Consider the following 21,775-nt stretch of genomic DNA (forward strand, 5'->3'; position numbering starts at 1 on the left):
GTCGATTCTGCTATTGAAACTGTGTATGCTTTGCAAAGTTCTCAGGTTGTGTGTTTCAGCACCATCAGTTCATTTATATTTTTCTCTAAGCTGTTTATTCTCATTATCATTTTGTCAAACCTTTTTTCAAAGTTCCTAGTTTCTTTGCATTGAGTTAGAACATGTTCTTTTAGCTCAGAGAAGTTTATTACCCACGTTCTGAAGCCTGTTTCTGTCAATTCATCAGATTCATTCTCCATCCTACCTTGTTCCCTTGCTGGCGAGGAGCTGTGATCCCTTGGAGGAGGAGAGGTGTTCTGGCTTTGGGTGTGTTCATCCCTTTTGCTCTGGTTTCTTCCCATCTTTGTGGATTTATTTACCTGGGGTCTTTGTAGTTGGTGGCTTTCGGATGGTTCTCTGAGTGGAAGTCCATTTTGTTGATGATGAAGTTATTTCTTTTTGTTTTTTAGTTTTCCTTCTAACATTCAGGCCCCTCTGCTGTAGGATTGCTGGAGGTCCACTCCAGACGCTGCTTGCCTGGGGATCACCTGCAGCGGCTGCAGAGCAGTAAGGGTTGCTGCCAGTTTCTTTTTCTGTTATCTTCGTCCCAGAAGGATACCCACCAGATGTCAGCCTGAGCTCTCCTTTATGAGGTGTCTTTTTGGATATATGGGGGTCGGGGAGCTGCTTGAGGAGACAGTCTGTCCCTTATAGGAGCTCAAGTGCTGAGCCGTGAGCTCCATTGCTCTGTTCAGAGCTGCGGGGCAGGTGCGTTTAACTCTGCTGCAGCGGAACTCATAACCACCTTTTTTCCCAGGTGCTCTGTCCTGGGAAGGTGGGACTTTATTTATAAGTTCCTGATGTGCTGCTGCCTTTTTTCAGAGATGCCTTGCCCTGCAAGAAGGTTGCCTAGTCACAATCTGCCAGCAGAGTCGTTGCTGAACTGCCATGGGCTCTGCCCAGCTGCTGTTAGAACTGCCTTGCGGTTTTGTTTATAGAGGTATGGTTAGAACTGCCTTGGTAATGGTGGTTGCCTCAGTATTTGTGGACTGCCTCTGTAATGGCAGACTGTCTCAGTAATGGCAGATTGCCTCCATAATGGTGGACTGCCTTGGTAATGGTGGACGACCTTGGTAATGGTGGACTGCCTTGGTAATGGTGGACTGCCTCAGTAATGGCAGACACCATTCTTCCCACAAAGCTGGACTGTCCCTGGTCCAGGTGCACTTGCTTCAAAACTGTCAGTCTAGAGCGTTTCAGACTGCCGGTCTTTGTAGGGGTGGGACCCATAGAGCCAGATCACCTGGCTCTCTTTCAGCACCTTTTTTTCAGTTGAATGGGCGGCTCTGTCTCCCAGGCATTCCAGGCACCAGTTGAAACAGCCACCCAGATTTGTGTGAGTTTTTGTGCGGAGACCCGCTGCACTGGCTAAAACAGCTGTGCGGGAAACTCATGGCGCTTTTCAGCCTGGGAATCTCCTGGTCTATGGGCAGTAATAACCCGTTTGGAAATGGCGGTGATCACTCACCCTCTGCATTGTTCTCGCTGGGGACTGCACTCCAGAGCTGTTCTATTCGGCCATCTTGGATCCCTCTCCTTGAGGACCATATTTAAGAAGCTGGACCCAGGCCAGGTGCAGTGGCTCACACCTGTAATCCCAGCACTTTAGGAGGCCAAGGTGGGCAGATCATGAGGTCAGGAGATCAAGACCATCCTGGCTAACACGGTGAAACCCCGTATGCACTAAAAATACAAAAAATTAACCTCGGTATGTTGGCACCAAGGGATAGGATCCCTGTAATCCCAGCTACTCCGGAGGCTGAGGCAGGAGAATTTCTTGAATCCAGGAGGTGGAGGTTGCAGTGAGCCGAGATCACACCACTGCACTCCAACCTGGAAAACAGAGCGAGACTCTGTCTCAAAAAAAAAAAAAAGCTGGACCCTTCTTGATGCAGTAGATATCAGCGTTAATTTTAAAAGCTTCGCAATCAGCTGAATGACTGAAGATCAGAGTGAAACTGTAGGAAGCAGTGAGGCATCAGGAGCAGCTTCGCGTTCTGGGGACACAGGTGTGCTCCTTGGCGTAGACTGCCAGAGGCTCGTAGAGCAGCTTGGGCCTGCTCACTGTTCCAAAAACTTCTCTCCCTATTAAGATTTCATTTCCCATCTTTACTTATCTAATTATCACATTTGCTTGTTTGAAAATCCTATTAAAATGTAAATTTTAACATTAATAGTAGTTTGAGCAAATTGCATATCAGTTGAATGGAAAGAAATTTTCAAAGGTACTCAAGACCCCTGAGAGGTTTTTTCCTGCAAATTAGCACTAGATTGTGTTAGTCCTCTTTGTATCCTGTTTATTGGTTAATTGGAACACCCCGTGCCATCTATAATTATGAAGCATTTTCCAAGTATAATTTTAAATTGCTTTATAAACAGCTCTGTGCACGTGTTCTTAAGAAGGTCACGTTTTAAAGCTGGGCACAGTGGCTCACGCCTGTAATCCTAGCACTTTGGGAAGCTGAGGCAGGCAGATCACCTGAGGTCAGGAGTTTGAGACCAACCTGACCAACATGGAGAAACCCAGTCTCTAAAAAGCAAAAAAAGAAAAAGCCACATTTTAGAAGGGTTCATTATTGCGAAGAGGTCAGCAAAACCACAAAAGTGTCAGCCCCCTCCCTGAGCGCACCTAGGACACTCCTCTTTAAGGCACCATATGAGTGTCTTGTCCATCTGGAATATCATACAAGATCTTTGAAGGATGGAATTGAAGCTTCTTCAGTGACCTGTGGAAAGGTCAATGGTACATGTGTGTGAAATTAAAAGAATAAATTTTTCATCCCAGCACTTTGGGAGGCCAGAGCAGGAGGATCACTTGAGGCCCAGAGAACAGCCTAGGCAACATGGTAAGACCCCATCTCTACAAAAAGATTTAAAATTTAGCTGAGCATGGTGGCATGTGCCTATGATTCCAGTTACTCGGGAGACTGAGGCAGAAGGATCACTTGAGCCTGTGAGGTCGAGCTGCAGTGAGCCATGACCATACCACTGTACTCCAGCCTGGGCAACAGAGTGAGACCCTGTCTCCAAAATGAAAAAATGTATATATCAAATATCTGTTGGCTTCTGGTTTGGCCAGTATAGGGTGGAAATTTTAAGCGTTTGTTCTTCTTGGCTGTTAGTACTGAGTACTATACTGAATATCTTCAAATACAAGCCCATTCAATCCACACACTACCACTGTGAGGAAATATCATCCATTAGCCCCATTTTATAACAGAAAGTTGAGGCTGACAGCAGGTTAAGTGACTGGCCACCACACAGCTGGCAGGGCTCAAGGAGCCTGCGGGAAAGTCTTGGTGCTTGAGGCCATCAGGAAAACAAAATGAGCTGCTGTGCGTGTTATTTCAGTTCGGGAAATGAGGCAGTGTCGTTGTTCCGTAGAGATACACATTTTACGTGGAAATGAGAAGTTGAAGTCCAGTAGGTGTAGCACTTTAGCTCATGGACAAGAACCGGATGGCCTCTGAATTCACACCATGTGCTCCCGAGAGCCTTGGTTGTTTTACCTTCTGTTGCAAAAGAAATACCGCTTTTCACATTAAATTCTGAACATTCTCTTTGCCATTGAACTGCTGCTTTTCTGGGGCTTTTCTCTCTATAAACCTGGCCATTGGGCTGGGTGAGGTGGCTCACCCCTGTAATTCCCAGCACTTTGGGAGGCAGAGGCAGGAGGATCACTTGAGTTCAGGAGTTCAAGACCAGCCTGGACAACATAGTGGGACACTGTCTCTATAAAGAATAAAAAAAGAAGCTGGCTGTGGCGGTGTGCACCTGTGGTCCCAGCTACTCAGGAGGCTTAGGTGGGAGGACCACTTGAGCCCAGGAGGTTGAGACTGCAGTGAGCCATGTTCCTGCCACTGCATGCCAGCCTGGGCAACAGAGCAAGACCCTGTCATTCATTCATTCATAGATAGATAGATAGATCCCCCTATCAGAGCGAGACTGTCTCAAATTCATTCATTCATTCACCCCTCTCTCCCCTCCTCCTTCCCTCCATCCCTCCCTCCCTTTCTCCCTCCATCCCTCCCTCCCTCCATTCCTGCATCCCACCCTCCATCCCTTCCTCCCTTTCTCCCTCCATCCCTCCACCCCTCCCTCCCTCCATTCTTCCATCCCTCCCTCCATCCCTCCACCCCTCCCTCCCTCCATTCTTCCATCCCTCCCTCCATCCCTCCACCCCTCCCTCCCTCCATCCCTCCACCCCTCCCTCCCTCCCTTCCTCCATCCCTCCCTCCATCCCTTCCTCCCTTTCTCCCTCCATCCCTCCACCCCTCCCTCCCTCCTTCCATTCCCCCCTCCCTCCCTCCCTCCCTCCCTCCCTCCCTCCCTCCCTCCCTCCCTCCCCCCCTCCCTCCCTCCCTCCATTCCTCCATCCCTCCCTCCATCCCTCCATCCCTTCATCCCTCCATCCCTCCATCCCTCCTTGCCCTTGGCCATGCAGCTCAGTGTCCTTTATTTCAGAATTAACTTGGTTCAGCACATGCGATCGGTTTCTAACATCTGTATTATTACCCCATATAGTTTCCATATGGGTGTTTGCCACCTTAAGAATCAGTGTTATGCAATTATTTCCTGTTTTTGTGCTTCACAGTGGCCTCACTGTGAACAGTAGCTGCAGCATGTCTGGGGCTAAATGCTTTCGTCGCAGATTAGTCTGAGAATTTATCATGGGGAAGCAGAATGTTTTTTCTGATTCTGAAGTAACAGTCATTTTATTTGAGTGTCAAAATTAAACCCTTGCTTTTGTTGGTATCATTCTTTTAAGCTTGACATTTTCATACTATAGTGTAAAGTAGTGTAAAACTACAGTGTAAAAATATCCATTAAAATCTGTTGGATCTATGTGTGATCATTTGTACAAGGAACAAATGTTAAATATCAAATTATCAAAATGCAAACTAAGCTAATAACAATATTTGTTCTTGGGTTTTTTAAATTACTGCACCATTTGGCCAGAGATTCTTATCAATAGATGTCCACTGTGCTCAGTCATTTATGTCTCGAAGCTGGTACAATAGTCTCTTCCAGAGGCTTCTAGAAACTTGTCTGCTAAAGGAAGGCCTCCTTGTTTGGGTCTCACGTGGTCTCATCTATGGTTTAGATCCATTGGACTCATAGGCACTTATTAGAGAAAGGCAGGTCCTTGATAGGATCCCGGGACTTGGGTCATATACAAGATTCATTTACTTTCTTGACAGTTGCAATTAAATCATATGATAAATGCCTAAAACAGCATTTAATTACTGTGTAGTCCATTTTCATTTCATGCAATTACTGCTATAGTTAGGTTTGTCTACCATTTTGCTGTGCGTTTGTTATTTTTTCTACTGATTGGTTCTTTTATTCCTTCTCATCTTCACTCGATTTAACAAACTATGTTTAATCCATTTTTCTCCTCTGCCAGCTTTTTAGTTACACATTCTTTTTTCATTTTTGTGGGTACATAGTATGTGTATATACTTATGGGGTGCATGAAATATGTTGATACAGGCATGAATGTGTAATAATCACATCAGGATAAATGGGATATCCATAACCTCAAGTACTGATCATTTCTTTACATTACGTACATCCCAATTATGCTCTTCTGGTTATTTTTAAATATACAGTAAATTATTGTTGACTGTAGTCAACCTGTTGTTTCGTCAAATGCTGGGTATTATTCATTCTGTCTAACTATATTTTTTATCCATGAACTGTCCCCACTTCCTCCCCCGCCCACCCTCGCTACCCTTCCCAGCCTCTGGTGACCATCATTCTTCTCTCTGTCTCCATGAGTTCAGTTATTTTCATTTTTAGCTCCCACAAATGAGCTGAGAACATGTGAAGTTAATTATACACTCTTTTGTTAATCTTTCCGAGGCCACCTTACAGATTCCAAAACATCTTTGACTTACTACTCTCCATCTTTTAATAATACTTTTACCATATCCCAAACAATGCAAAAAATGTGTACAAAAGTTAAACCCTCTCCTACCCTATGTGCTACTGTTATATATTTTGCTGCTCTGTAAGTTAGGAATCCCACAGGATACCATTGCTCTGGCTTTAAGCAGTATTGATTTATGTTTACCTGCATCTCTGTCCTCTGCTGTGCTCTTTATTCCCTCCTATGGTTCTGTGCAGGTCTAGAATCTTTCCTTCAGTGTAAAGGACTCCCTTAAGTATTTTTTTTTTTTTTTTAAGATGGAGTCTTGCTCTGTCACCCAGGCTGGGGTTCAATGGCGCTGTCTTAGCTCACTGCAACCGCCACCTCCCTGGTTCAAGCGATTCTCCTGCGTCAATCTCCCAGGTAGCTGGGTTTACCAGTGTGCACCACCACACTTGGCTCATTTTTGTATTTTTAGTAGAGATGGGGTTTCACCACATTGGCCAGGCCGCCCTTGAACTCCTGACCTCAAGTGATCGGCCTGCCTCAGCCTCCCAAAGTGCTGAGACTACAGGCATGAGCCACCGTGCTCAGCCTGTCTTATTTTGTAATGCTGGTTGGTTAGTGACAATTTTCTCTGTTTTTGTTTATCTGAAAAACCTTATTTTGCCAATCCTTTTTGAAGGATGTTTTCACTGGATATATGCTCTAACCTAGGTTGGCAGGTTTTATCTTTTAGCCTCTGAAAGTTTTCTTTCTGTTGTCTTTTGACCTTCTTTCTTTCTTTCTTTCTTTTATGATGGAGTCTTGCTCTGTTTCCCAGGCTGGAGTGTAGTGGCGTGATCTTGGCTCATTGCAACCTCCACCTCCCAGGTTCAAGTGACTCTCCTGCCTCAGCCTCCGGAGTAGCTGGGACTACAGGCACACGCCACCACACCCAGCTAATTTTTTGTATTTTAGTAGAGATGGGGTTTCACCGTGTTGCCCAGGCTGGTCTCGAACTCCTGAGCTCAGACAATCCACCCACGTCAGCCTCCCAAAGTGCTAGGATTACAGGAGTGAGCCACAACACCCAGCCTGTTGTCTTCTGACTTTCATAGTTTCCGCTGGAAAGTCAGCCATCAGCCTGATGGGCACCCTTTTGAAAGCCAATGTTTCTTTTTCCCTCTGACTGATTTTCTCTTTACCTTTGGTTTTTAGCATCTTGCCTATGACATGCTTAATAGTTTTCTTTGTGTTTATCTTACCTGGGGTCCGCTTGACTCTTCTTGATAAATTTCAGCTTCTTGTTGAAATTCACCTATGTGAAGATGATGTGGGAAATGCCCTCAGAAAAATTCAAGAATGAATGTGGAGCTCAATTCATATCCTCCTTTTCTCTCAGAATTGTAGCTCCCAGAATCCTCCCTGTGTTGATGCATTCCAGGGCCCTCAAATAGTGTTTCTGTCTTTTGTACAACTCGTATAGTTGTTTTCAACGATTTCATTTTGCCAAATTTAGAACTTTCTGGAATAGCTTTTCAATAGCAATAGCTACTTAGGGTTTCATGAATGGTCCTCGTGAATGTTTTAATATTTATTTTCCCTGCTAAGTCTGTCATTTAGAAGAAAACAGTAAGCAATTTGTGGTCTCCAAAGATGCCCCTGACCAGGCACAGTGTCTCATACCTGTAATCCTAAGACTTTGGAAGGCCAATGTGGGAGGATCACTTAAGCCCAGGAGTTTTAAGACCAGTCTGGGCAGCACAGCAAGATCCTGCCTCTACAATTTAAAAATTATCTGGACTTGGTGGCATGTGTCTGGAGTCCCAGTTGCTTGGAAGGCTGAGGTGGGAGAATCATGTAAGCCATGGGTGGGGTAGAGGGTATTGCGGTGAGACTACAGTGAGCCAAGGTCACCCCACTTTACTTCAGCCTGGGTGACAAAGCGAGACACTGTCTCAAAAAAAAAAAAAGCAAACAAACAAAAAATAAAAGGTGCCCCTTTCCTGTTTCTATTCCAACCAGTTTAGAAAAGCAAACTAAGCAGATATTCAGTGCGTTTTAAAATGTATTTACATGTGACTTTTCCACTGTATCTTCTATAATATATTCTAGCACCACGATCATGCCCAGGGTAGAAATAGCGAACCATTCAATGGGCACACCTTACCTGGATGCCATTTAGTTACAAAAGCAGTGTGAGTGTTTGTGTGACTTTGACACAGGTGTGACTGAGAAACAGCTCATCAGATTGCGGATGCCACTCCGTTGCTGTTGCTCTCCCACGTCACCGGGTTGGCTCTACCCGTTTCCTTGTCTTTGTTCTCTTGTAGTTCATTTGACTAATATGTAGAATCCCTGCTATGTTCAGGACTCAGTGCTAGGCAGTTAAAACAAATCCATGAAATAGGCCACAGTAGCTCACACCTGTAATCCCAACACTTTGGAAGGCCTAGGTGGGTGGATCACAAGGTCAAGAGATCGAGACTCTAAAAATACAAAAAAAGTAGCTGGGTGTGGTGGCACATGCCTGTAGTCCCAGCTACTTGGAAGGCTAAGGCAGGAGAATTACTAGAACCCAGGAGGCAGAGGTTGCAGTGAGCCAAGATCACGCCACTGCACTCCAGCCTGGCGACAGAGTAAGACTCCATTTCAAGAAAAAAATAAAATAAAATTTAAAAATGCGTGTAATAATTGATGAGCTCCCTGATGCACCAGTAGTCCTTCTATTGTTCTGTAGGTGAACTAGGTACATGCGTGAGTAAAAATCCACACGATGCAAAATGTATCACAATAAAGGAATAAATAGGTGCTGCGTTATTAATCCTAAAGTCATCTGCCTTAGGTTCCTGCAGTTCTTTACATTATTAAGTTAACAAGAGTTTGTTTGTTCATTTGTTTGTTTGTTTGAGATGGATTCTCACTCCGTCACTCAGGCTGGAGTGCAGTGGCGTGATCTGGGCTCACTGCAGCCTTCACCTCCGGGTTCAAGCAATTCTTGTGCCTTGTGCCTCCCGAGTAGCTGGGATTATAGGTGTGTGCCACGACACCCAGTTAATTTTTGTATTTTTAGTGGAGATGAGGTTTCACCATGTTGACCAGGCTGGTCTTGAATGCCTGGCCTCAGGAGATCCGCTTATCTTGGCCTCCCAAAGTCCTAGGATTGCGCTTATGAGCCACCGTGCCTGACAAACAAGGGATTTTTTTTTTAATAGTGAGTGAGAAGAGAATCATTTTGTCTTAGCTAAAAAGTATATGTATGCCAAACCATAATGTAACCCTTTTTTTTTTTTTCAGACGGTCTTGCTCTCTTGCCAGGCTGGAGTGCAGTGGCGTGGTCTTGGCTCACTGCAACCTCCGCCTCCCAGATTCAAGTGATTGTCCTGCCTCTACACATGCACTATAGGCATGTGCCACCACACTCGGCTAGTTTTGTATTTTTAGTAGAGACGGGGTTTCACCATGTTGGCCAGGATGCTTTCGATCTCCTGACCTTGTGATCCACCTGCCTGTGCATGGTGGCAGGCGCCTATAATCCAGCTGCTCAGGAGGCCGAGGCAGGAGAATCACTTGAACTCGGGAGGCGGAGGTTGCAGTGAGCCGGGATCGTGCCACTGCATTCTAGTCTGGGTGACAGAGCAAGACTCTGTCTCAAAAAAGGAAAGAAAATACTAAAAATAAATTTTTATTTCAGGTAACTTGATACAACTTCAGTGTTTTCAGGTGAATTAAACCACATATAGGAGATATTCGACGCTGAAGTTTAATTCTTTTGTATGGTTTTAATTATATAAAGTATCTACGTAGACAAGTGTCTTCAGATGCAGTAAGAAAAAAGATAGAAGTTAATTGCATTATTTCAATTTCAAAAAATAATTTCTAATCCCTATATGCCTTTAGGTGTAATACAAAAGGATTTTTGCTAATGTTAATAAATTCTATTATTTTTAGCTTATCCAACTTACAAAACTTATTACGGAAGACAACTGATAAGACTCGGTCGAATATGTTAAAGATTTTTTTTCTGGCCAGGCACGCTGGCTCACTCCTATAATCACAATACCAAAGTATTGTGATCCAAAGCCAAGGCGGGTGGATCACTTGAGGTCAGGAGTTCGAGATCAGCCTGGCCAACATGGTGAAACCTGTTTCTACCAAAAATACAAAAATTAGCTGGGCGTGGTGGCTGGCACATGCCTGTAATCCTAGCTGCCTGAGAGGCTGAGGTGAGAGAATCGACTGAACCCAGGAGGCAGAGATTGCTGTCAGCCAAGATCAGGCCACTGCACTCCTGCCTTGGCAACAGAGGGAGACCCTGTCTCAAAAAAAGGTTGGGGGGGTGGTATTTTTCTTTTTCTTCCTGGACTTTGAAAGTATGTTTTGTTTCTCTTCTTTTTCTTCAGGTTAAAAAGGCCTTCTTTGCCTTGGTAGCCAATGGTGTCCGAGCAGCGCCCCTGTGGGAGAGTAAAAAGCAAAGTTTTGTAGGTAAGCAGTGCGGGCCTGACGAAGCGGAAGCCTCATAAGCAGAAAGCCTAAAGTACTTTAATAGATGCTGGTTTGGAATTCAACCTAGTAAACATGTTTCCAAGTTAAAGAACATTCTTGCTGGCAGCGCACAGTGGCTCATGCCTGTAATCTCAGCACTTTGGGAGGCCAAGCAAGGAGATCGCTTGAGCCCAGCAGTTGGAGGCCAGGCTGGGCGACATAGCAAGACCTCATCTCTACAAAAACATACAAAAATTAGCTACTCAGGAGGCCGAGGTGGGAGGATCACTTGAGCCCACCCAGGAGGTCAAGGCTGCATTGAGCCATGATCACTGCACTCTGCTCTAGCCTGGATGACAGAGTAAGAGACCCTGTCAAAAAAAAAAAAAAGAATATCCCTGCTTTTACATACTCGGTAAGAAGATGGAACTGCTAGCTGTCAGTAAGGTCAAAATACTGTTGTACTTTTTTTTTTTTTTTTTGCCTCTTCATTGAGAACACACACTATTCTAACTTTTACGGAGCATTGTTGTTGTTGAATCTCTCTTAATTTAGCAACTTCTTGGCTCTCTGAAGAGCTTATATGTCTTTACCAGCCCAATGAGCACAGCCACATAGGATGCCACAGTCAGATGGGAGCCGGCACCCGCTTTGGGCCGTCTGGGCAGATGGCATTCCTGGGCCCCGCACCTGTCTTGCTGGTGCACACCTTTTTGACAGGGCAAATAAGAAGATGTAAACATGACTGATGTCTCTGCTAGACCACTGTTAAACTATTAGAACTGCTGTGTAACTTTTACAATCTCTAAGTGCCATCGTTACTGATGAATCACAGCAGGCACTGACATTGTCTCTCTTAGTGTTCTTCACATTATTTTGAAATGACCTGTTATGTCTGCCTCTGGGTTTTAATTTCATCAGGGAAGAAGTTCATCTTTCTCATCCCTCTCATCCTGGTGTCTAGCACATCAAAAGCACTCAATCAATGGCAACTCTTTGTTAAAACCATTATTTTTAGAATGCTTCTCAGGAAACGATCCAAGCGCCCAGAATTATCATGTTTCTGAAGCTTATTGAATACTTTATCTTAAAGTATTTAAAATTATTTACACGTAACTGCAGTTCTTTTTTCAAATTTGTACCTATTAATAAGTTTTCTCTGATTGATTTGCCAAATTCTGTGGTTAGTTCCAAGGTACTTACTATCAGGTTTAATTTCAGCTAAATCCATATATCCAGTTCAGTATACAAAATTAACACATCAATAGTTTTAAATAACATATTAAACTCTGTTTGATATTTTAAAAGTATATTTTATAAGCTCTTCTAGTATATATTCTAGACTTGTCATTTGAAATTTTTTAAATGTTTTCATAGTTTTATTTTTAACATACAATTCTTTGTTCCAGGAATGCTAACAATTACAGATTTCATAAATATACTACACAGATACTATAAATCACCTATGGTAAGTGGCACCAGTTCCTGTGTCAGTAGTTGGAGCCGTACGTATCTGTGTATGTGTATAGATATATGTGTGTATTTTCAGATTTTTAATGTTTTCGGTTTTTTCTTTTTTGGTATGGAGTGGTGGTGGTGGTGGATTTTCCAAATATATATAATGTGCAGGGAACTCCAGTATAAAACTATATTTACCAGAAGCCATATATTTGAAACTCAAAGAAGGCATTCTCAGGAGAAATAAAAGGAAATAGACCCTTTATTCAGCTTTTGGAATTCCTTGGCTTAGCAGAATTCTACATATTTATTACCTTGATATTCTGTAAGTTTCGCTGACCTCTGCAGGCCTGTTGATGTGATAGAGCTTAATTCAGTTATCCCAGCAATTTCAGATCAAGAATTATATGTACTTTGTGATTTTAAAGAAGAAAAAAATGAGTCATTAAAATTAAATAAATTCAGTTTTGACATTTTCCTGTTAATGAGGAAAAGACGGCTACTGGCTGATTTTAGCAGCAGAACTCTCTGGTCCCTGGTTCAATGGTTCTGAGAGAGCACAACTTAAAACCCACTTTCATCCTTCATCTGACTCCGTGATATCTGAGATTCGGCCTGCTTGGTTTTGAGTTTCTGGTTTCTGTTTGTTCATGAGGGTGGGGAAGGACAGAATTGCCTACTCTATTTAACTAGCCCTATTTGGGGTACCTAAAAGACATAAGTTAATCCTATTAGTACTGCTTTATGTGTAATGCTCAGGATTGCCCGTTAATTAAATTCTTACATAAAACACAAAAATGACACGCTCTCGCCAGGCACAGGGACTCACGCCTGTAATCCCAGCACTTTGGGAGACCGAGGTGGGTGGATCACTTGAGGTCAGGAGTTTGAGACCAGCCTGGCCAACATGGTGAAATGCCATCTCTACTAAAAATACAAAAATTAGCTGGGAGTGGTGGCAGGTGCCTGTAATCCCAGGTACTCCAGAGCTGAGGCACAAGAATCTCTTGAACCTGGGAGATCGAGGTTGCAGTGAGCCAAGATGGTGCCATTGCACTACAGCCTGAGCGACAGGGGGAGACTCCATCTCAGACAAAACAAAGCAAAACAAAAACCATACACTCAGGAAGTTTTACCAAAGACACTGTAAATATCCTATATTTATTTCCCATGAAATGTATTATTTCTTAACTATTACCTATGCAAGTGAATACTGGCTTTCCTTATAATGATCATATCTCTGCTTTTGAATTAGCAAAATCAGCATAAGTATGATTTTTGAATAGATGGATTTTTACAAAATGCAGCAAATCCCATATAAGAAATCTCAGCAGTAGATTATGAAATCAAAATTGCTGAAAAGCAGTTATATCTAAATATGCAGCCCAAAGCTTTTCTTAATACATGTAGATGCAGGCAGGCATGGTGGCTCACACCTATAGTCCCAGCACTTTGGGAAGCCAAGGAGGGTGTATCACTTGAGCCCAGGAGTTTGAGATCAACCAGGCAACATGGTGAAACCCCATCTCTAAAAAAAAAAAAGACCCACAAAAATTAGCCAAGCATGGTGGCATGCATCTGTAGTCCAAGCTACTCAGGAGGCTAAGTTGGGAGGATTGCTTAAGCCTGGGAGGTTGAGGTTGCAGTGAGCCATGATCACACTTGTGCAAATCCAGCCTGGGTGACAGAATGAGACCTTGTCTCCATAAAAAAAATAAAAAAATACTTGCAGATACATTTTTTTCTCCATATCTCATCTCATTTTCTCGCTCTTTGTTTTTCTTTTTTTAAGGCAGAGCCTCACTCTGTCACCTAGGCTGGAGTACAGTGGCACCATCTTGGCTCACCGCAGCCTCACCCTCCTGGGTTCAAGTGATTCTTCTGCCTCAGCCTCCCGAGTAGCTGGGATTACAGGTGCCCTCTACCATGCCTGGCTAATTTTTGTATTTTTAGTAGAGATAAGATCTCACTATGTTGGCCAGGCTGGTCTCGAATTCATGACCTCAGGTGATCTGCCCATCTCAATCTCCCAAAGTGCTGGGATTACAGGCGTGAGCCAGCTCACCCGGCCACCTCATTTTCTAATTGTGAATAGAAAATGCTATTATAAAAGCTATGTTTTGTTTCATTTTACAAATATTTTTCTATGTTTATGTATATTTATAAATAAGAATTTCTTTATTTGCAGGTACAGATTTATGAATTAGAGGAACATAAAATTGAAACATGGAGGGGTAAGCACTATTGGATGTTAAAAATCTTAGTATGGGGAAAGCATGCTTAGGATGTAAAGTATGTTTTGCTTTTGCAGATCCTTTTCTCTCTGCTCCATAAAATGTTATTTAAAGCATTCTCTTTATTTCTACCTTAATTTTGATAGTATACTACTGTACTAAAGCTCGACAATATAAGTATTGTCCATTCTGCCTATAGACATGTATAGGACACCTGCAGCAGCCAAGGCCTCATCCTAGGGCCAGGAATGTGAAGATGAATGAGCTAACCAAGCCCCACCTCACTGCCTACAGTGGGGCCACCGAACCAAGCCCCACCTCACTGCCTACAGTGGGGCCACCGTTCACTACTAAGTCTAACCCTCAGAGGTTTGCCTTGGCATTTAAAAATGCATCAGAGGCTGGGTGTGGTGGCTCATGCCTGTAATCCCAGCGTTTTGGGAGGCCGAGGCAGGTAGATCACAAGGTCAAGAGATCGAGACCATCCTGGCCAACATGGTAAAACCCCGTCTCTACTAAAAATACAAAAATTAGCTGGGTGTGGTGGCTCGCGCCTGTAGTCCCAGCTAGTCAATAGTCAGGAGGCTGAGGCAGGAGAATTGCTGGAACCCGGGGTTTGCAGTGAGGTTGCAGTGAGCCGAGACTGTGCCACTGCACTCCAGCCTTGGCAACACAGCGAGACCCTGTCTCACCAAAAAAAAAAAAAAAAAAATCATCAGAGGCATGCCTAACTTTAACAAAAGCAAGCATCTGTTCTTATTTAAACCTAATCATTGTTTCTTTACAAATTATGGAGAAACTTAAGACAAATGAACCTCAAACTAGATGGTTTGGAGCAAATAACATGGGAGTAATTTGAAGATCATGTTCTTTTGTTTGTCACACTGAAATTCACCCTGAAAAATCATGATACTCTTTTCTGCCATGGAACCACTTTTTTAAAGTCCCATTTCATGATTGTGAAGGTGGTGGTCCCACTGAGACTTGTCCTCGCAGGCTGATGGAGAGGACCAGAGGTGGGAATCACAGCAAACTCAGTCTTCTGTAGCACCTGAGCCTTTGTACTAGGGTGCTCAAGGAAATGCCAGTAGAAATGGAGGGGCCAACTAAAGGAAAACTTTGAATTCAAAATGGAAGAGTTTGGTTCTGTGCTTCCCATAATATGCTTGATATGAGAAACAACCTTTGTAACTGGCTGTGAAATCAGAACACATCTTGGAGTTCTCTTACACCCCAGGGGCCCTTTCAATTCCATATGATTTAGAAGTTTCACTGAATGATAGATTTGGTTTATTACGGCTTTGTCAAACCAAGCTAAACAAATTTGGCATGGGATCTGTACGGCCTGTTCTCCAGTGATTGTGTAACACCAAGACAGATACTACTTACCCAGTTCTACTGTGCGAGTACCGTTAGGCCGAGGTTTAAGTATACTTACATTTTGACATTACCTGGTATTTGGTAGTAATAATAATGCCAAAATAGTCTTAAATGCCTTCTGCATAGAAACTTTCGTAAAGCAAAGCTGGGCATGGTGGCTCACAGCTGTAATCACAGCACTTTGACAGGCCAAGGCAGATGGATCACTTGAGATCAGGAGTTCAAGACCAGCCTGTCCAACATGGTAAAACCCCATCTATACTAAAAATACAAAAAGTAGCCAGGCATGGTGGTGTACGCTTGTAGTCCCAGCTACTCAGGAGGCTGAGGCAGGAGAGGCCGAGCTGGGGAGGCAGAGGTTGCAAGAGCTAAGATGGCACCACTGCACTCCACCCTGGGTGACAGAGCGAGACTCTGTCTCAAAAAAAAAAAAAAAAATTAGGCTGGGCACGGTTCCTCATGCCTATAATCCCAGCACTTTGCGAGGCTGAAGCAGGTGGATCACTTGAGGTCAGAAGTTGGAGACCAGCCTGGACAACATGGTGAAACCCCATCTCTACTAAAAATTAAAAAAAAAAAAATTAGCCGGTTGTGATGGTGAGCACCTGTAAATCCCAGGCTGCTTGGGTGGCTGAGGTGGGAGAATCGCTTGAACCCGGGAGGCAGAGGTTGCAGTGAGCTCAGATCATGCCATTGCACCCCAGCCTGGGTGACAGAGTGAGACTCCATCTCAGAAAAAAAGAAACCTTGGAAAAGCAAATTAATATTGCAGTTGATATCTTTAGAAAAAAACAATTTTGATATGCTGGAAATTTGCCCATAATGCAGTAGGTTTTGAGCATCAGTTTGGTAAAATAATAAGAATATTTAAAGAACAAAGTTTGTTATAGCAGATTTTATCTTGTAACTTATGGAAATTACTTTTAAAAGATTTCATAATTGCTTCATTTCTTGAGAGTAAAAAGAACTTGATAGCATTCTAGTGACCTCTGCTGGTATTGCTCTTTTTTCAGATTTCCTGATTTTATAAATACCTACTGTCACATCGATTTTTAATATTTAATTTTTCTTTAAATGCAACATCCTGAAAACAGTTTGGAAGTTGTTTAAAGTAGCCATAATTGTAATTAACACAGGAGTTTTAGGCAAATTAAATTTCTTTTGATTTGAGTTTTTAATTCAAACTATTAACGGTAAACTAAAGGGTTTGAATTTATGTAAAAATTGCAAACACCAAATGTGTTACTAACTGCGTGTTTTCTTTCTATAAATGCAGAGCTTTATTTACAAGAAACATTTAAGCCTTTAGTGAATATATCTCCAGATGCAAGGTAAACTTGTTTTTTTTTTTTTTCTTTGAAAACATTCATTCAGATGTATGTGTTTTATTACCATGATAGAAACAAACATGTTCTTCATTCTAAACAGGGACTGTCTCCTTAATTCCAGCTATACTGCATACATTCAGTACATTTAGCAACACTAGAAAAATCATAGCCATTGCTGGTGCTAAGCATTGATAATGGACTATCATACTCAACCATCATGAAGGTCTCAACCAGGCTGGGGGGCATGCTGAAATTGCAGATTCCTGGGCTTTTACAAAACCCTGACCTGCTCTAAATCAGGATAGTGCCCAGGAATACGCATTTAAACAGCTCCCCTGGCAGCTCTGCTCCACACTGCTGTTTAAACATCAGTGTATGCTGGACGTTGGTTCAGATGTGGTCAGAGCGTGAGCTACCTCCTCTGTAGTCTCCTGGCCCATCCTTTTTTCTCCAAGCCTTCTGGCTTGGCTCTGATACATTTCCACGTTTGTGTAAAAGCATCTTTCAAACTCAAGTCCACTACGGGAAAGATTAAAATATTTATTTTATTTCCAAATCCTAACAAGGAGATATACCCACCTTCTTACTGGCAGTCCCAGGAGAGGGACCAAGTAGAACAGAAATGTTGACCCTACATTATCTATCAGCCAGACTGGCCCAGAGGAGACCCAGTTCACCCGCTCACCAGTGAGGGGCTTGCTGCTACAGCTGTGCTCTCTTGCTAGTAGGATGCATCTGTTGGCTTTCCCAAGGATTTAGGTTTTATTGTCTTTCAAATAAAATCACTAAATGCACTCTTAAAAAAACTCCCCTTCCTGGCTGGGCAAAAGGGCTCTTGCCTCTAATCCCAGCACTGTGGGAGGCCGTGGTGAGTGGATCACTTGAGCTCAGGAACTGGAGAGCAGCCTGGGCAACATGGCAAAACCCCACGTGTACAGAAAAATAAAGGTGATGCATGCCTGTAGTCCCAGCTACTCAAGAGGCTGAGGTGGGAGGATCACCTGAGCCTGTGAGGTCAAGGCTGCCGCGAGCAATGACAGCAGGCAACAGAGCTAGACCCGGTCTCAAAAATAAACAACAAAAAATCTCTTCTAGAGCTTTGTAGCTTGCACTTGTACTTAGATATGCTAACGTAGATTGTGAAAAATGAAAAATTGGCTGAGATCTCTAATTTAAAACTCTTCCAAAACACTGTTATTATTGTAATAATAAAAACGCTGGAAGTGCTTTGAGGCAGGGGTAGTCCGTGTTCTGATTATTCTTTAAAGCCTCCTAACAACTCCAATGACTTTTCCCACAGCCTCTTCGATGCTGTATACTCCTTGATCAAAAATAAAATCCACAGATTGCCAGTTATTGACCCTATCAGTGGGAATGCACTTTATATACTTACCCACAAAAGAATCCTCAAGTTCCTCCAGCTCTTTGTAAGTAGTTTTTAGCGTTTCTAAAGACACAGTTGCATTTGCTTAAGTAATTCGGCTCCTGTTATCCTCAATAGAAGAAATTGTTAGTTTTGAGATCTCCTTTTCTAAACTTCAGTTTCTCAACTTCTATCCGAATTGTACATTCTTAAAGTTGATTCCAGTTTAAAAGCAATCACTTTTCGATGCAAGTGTCAAAATAATTTTAAAAACAAAATTCGGCATTCTCTATTTAAATTGAAACATTTTGTCACCAACACATGAGGGGAAATATGGCAAACTGAAGTCAGTCTAATTAAGGACTGCTGTACATGATAAATTGAACCAATATCTAGAGCAAAAAGTGCTTTATGTTTTTATTGGTGTCACGGTTTTAGAAACGTGTTCCAAAAAATACTGTCCTCAAGATTATCTTATAATAAACTGCAGCAGTGATAGAAAAACCCAAAGCAAATAAAATTTTGGCAAGAAAATACCATGTTGGTCCAAATTAGGCTTGTATTACCTGTAGATTTTCTCAGCTACTTGAAATGAGCTGGCTCCCTACTCACCCAGAACTTTGAGCCTGTTTGGTTGGAAGCATTATAAAAGTCTCTGGAAGGACAGAACATTTATAAGAGGTTTTTATGTTTTCCTTTAATTACATGCACAGAATTTGAGGTTATAAGTCACCAGTCAAATAGACCCAGTAGGAGGTCCTAATAGTTCTGAAGAGTTTTTTTTTTTTTTAAAGAATGTAACAGACTTATTAAAAATCTACTACAAATTAGCCTTCCCATTTTCCTCCCCAAGACTTCACATAAGGACCTAAAATAGCATTCCAGTGCTGTGTGAAGGAGCGGAAGCTCCTCCCCTGGAGGCTTCCTTGAGGAACCACTTTTGCTGACAGCAGCACAGGGGGCTTAGTGATTCAGAGAAATACCTTGTCCATCAACCTAGTCTTAAATTGTAATCGTTTCCATGTATAAATAGCATTTATTTAACCATGCTGTGTTAAGAAAGAAGGTAGAGTAATTTACAAAAAACAGAAGTCTGCTGTTTAAGAAGGGAGATAATCTAGGAAAAACGGATTAGGGATGCATCTGTATTGCTTATCAGCCTTCACATCCCAGAATGCAGTCGCTTTAGTAGTGGAAGTTTTATAGGAACAGAGGGAGCACAGAGTGGGAAGCTTGAGTTCAAGGCCCCCATATGCCAGGCCTGTGGCTCACTTAATCCTTAGAGTAATCATTTTTAAATAATATTAATCGTGAGAGCTGATTACTGTACGTCCGGCACTGTTCTAAGCACTTTACATAATAAATCTCATCCTCGCTACTACCATGTCAGATAGGTATTTTTGTTAATCCTATTTTATACAGATGCAGCTAAGAGAGGTTAAGTAGCTTTGCAAGGTTGCGTGGCTGGGGAGCGGTAGAGCCAGCATCCCCGGCGGCGAGTGCTCATTCCCAACGCTCTCCTCCACGCAGGGGCCCTGGGAGGGAGGCGTTCGCACACCTTGGGCACACCAGACGGCTGACTGGGAAACCTGCCCCAAGTCACGTGGATATGAAGTGGCAGATTTCAAACCTGGGAGTCTCTCTGACTCCCAAACCATTCTGCCCGTGTGCGGTTGCACAAGAGGGAGTAGAAGCATGAGATCGTTCTTTTGCAGAGCTGCTTTAGATGTTTATCTTCTATAAAAAGGAGAGGAAGCTGCCTCTGCCCAGTACTGCCTCATATTTGGGCCAATATGGTAATTAGAATCATGCTACCAGAATATTCAGCTAACTAAAGGTTTTCAGATAAAAATATATAGATTTAAATAAAGAAATTTCAGAGCCTGATTTTTACTGAATTGTGAGTTCATTTTCTGAGAAAAAAAAAAGGAGCATTACCCTTCAAGACACAGGAAAATTAGCCTAGGCATATAGTATGCAGCAGGGAATTCTCCTATATTGAGATGGACTGGATGACCTAATAGGTCTTTCTTTTTTTTCTCTAAATTTCTAGGATCTCATGATTTGAATATTGATGAACTCTTTGACTTGAACATTTTATTTCTTCTAATTGTTCATCTTTTCCTGATAATTATAAGGTACACCAGGAGGATGGAATCAACTATACCCTTTATAAAAGGTGGATTTTTGAAACCATAGACCTTATTTCGTTATACTCAAACATGATCCTAGACTTTTCTGACTTACCCCTCCTCCTTTCAAACAACCATGAAAAGAATTTTTAAAGATTCTCTTAATTCTGTTCAGCTGGCTTGTTTTTTGTTCCTAGTAGACAAGAATTGGAGCCCGCCAAGGAGAATTCAGGATGTAGAGGCGGGTGGTGTGGCGACTAGCTTAGCAGTGGCTCAGACAGCTGCCGTCAAAGGCTTTGGGTTTGGAAGTATGTGGGTTCTTAATAAATATTACCTGATCCTGACAGCAGGACCAGGAATTTAACATGAACAAATAAGAATAAAGGATTTAATTCTTGGTGGCTTACAGGTCTTAATTTCCCAAATAGACCTGTTCTTCCCTTGTTCTATACACGTTTTTAGTGAAGAGGAGAAGGAAAAAGTGTTACAATGTTAATGCTTTGTGATAGCTCCTAGTAGTTAAATGTAAGCATAGACATACAAACTGGTTCCAGCAAAAGATACAGTTCTTCGTAATTTTCTCATGTTAATTCAGACATCCAGGTAGACTGTTAGAAAAACCTAACTTTAATTGTTGGATTGTAGTTTTTCATTCAAATCTGGATATTTGAACTTGAAAAGATTATGTTCTGGATCTAGAACATTTGTGTTTCTCTTCCTGTTTAGATGTGTGATATGCCAAAGCCTGCCTTCATGAAGCAGAACCTGGATGAGCTGGGAATAGGAACGTACCACAACATTGCCTTCATACACCCAGACACTCCCATCATTAAAGCCTTGAACATATTTGTGGAGAGACGAATATCAGCTCTGCCTGTTGTGGATGAGTCAGGTTTGTGTGTTTGCCCATGGCAGTCGGACAGAAATAATTGTTTATCTCAGGGTGCAATTATTGTGAGATGACCTGGCATAGGAGATACGTGGGGGAAATGAAATTTAGATATGGCAAATAAATTCAGCACCGGGGGCACACAAGATGATAAAAATGTTTTATTGGGTTATTTTCATATGTCCATTAAAATATGATATCCATTTAAGTTTCCATTTAAAAATAGACAAGGTTATTTATCAGTGTTGAACTTTTAGTAATTATGTAGTTAAAACTGATTTTAAATGAGTTTCTTTTTGTTCCTTAAGACATATTTCTAACATGTATTTTTCATTTTTAGGAAAAGTTGTAGATATTTATTCCAAATTTGATGTAATTGTAAGTATTTTACTTTTGTTCAGTCTGTCACCTAGAATGCATTTTAAACATTGATGTAATGTGTTTTTGTTTTTCTCTTGTTTCTTAATTTAACAATTTTTAACCTTTTAGGGTATGAGTATGTTATCAGAGAATTCTGTAGACCTCCCATAGTAGTTGCACTTTTAATATGCGCTGGTTTCACATTATGGATAGCATTTTACAGTCCTTTGTCTTTACAATACATGCATATTTC

General features: G+C 42.2%; 1 protein-coding gene across 8 annotated transcripts in view; it reads left to right on the top strand.

Annotated features, from left to right (window-relative positions):
• PRKAG2 (protein kinase AMP-activated non-catalytic subunit gamma 2) overlaps positions 1-21,775 on the top strand; it is a 330,166-nt gene that overhangs the window by 299,655 nt on the left and 8,736 nt on the right. For all 8 annotated transcript variants that reach the window (XM_037735550.1, XM_017520093.2, XM_017520087.2 and 5 more), the window contains 7 exons: positions 10,297-10,378; positions 11,788-11,846; positions 14,025-14,070; positions 16,727-16,781; positions 18,079-18,205; positions 21,000-21,165; positions 21,503-21,540. In XM_037735550.1, the coding sequence (XP_037591478.1) occupies positions 10,297-10,378; positions 11,788-11,846; positions 14,025-14,070; positions 16,727-16,781; positions 18,079-18,205; positions 21,000-21,165; positions 21,503-21,540 (573 nt within the window). The remainder of the gene's footprint in view (positions 1-10,296; positions 10,379-11,787; positions 11,847-14,024; positions 14,071-16,726; positions 16,782-18,078; positions 18,206-20,999; positions 21,166-21,502; positions 21,541-21,775) is intronic.

Source organism: Cebus imitator, unplaced genomic scaffold, assembly GCF_001604975.1.
Source record: "Cebus imitator isolate Cc_AM_T3 unplaced genomic scaffold, Cebus_imitator-1.0 Scaffold20, whole genome shotgun sequence".
NCBI lineage: Eukaryota > Metazoa > Chordata > Mammalia > Primates > Cebidae > Cebus > Cebus imitator.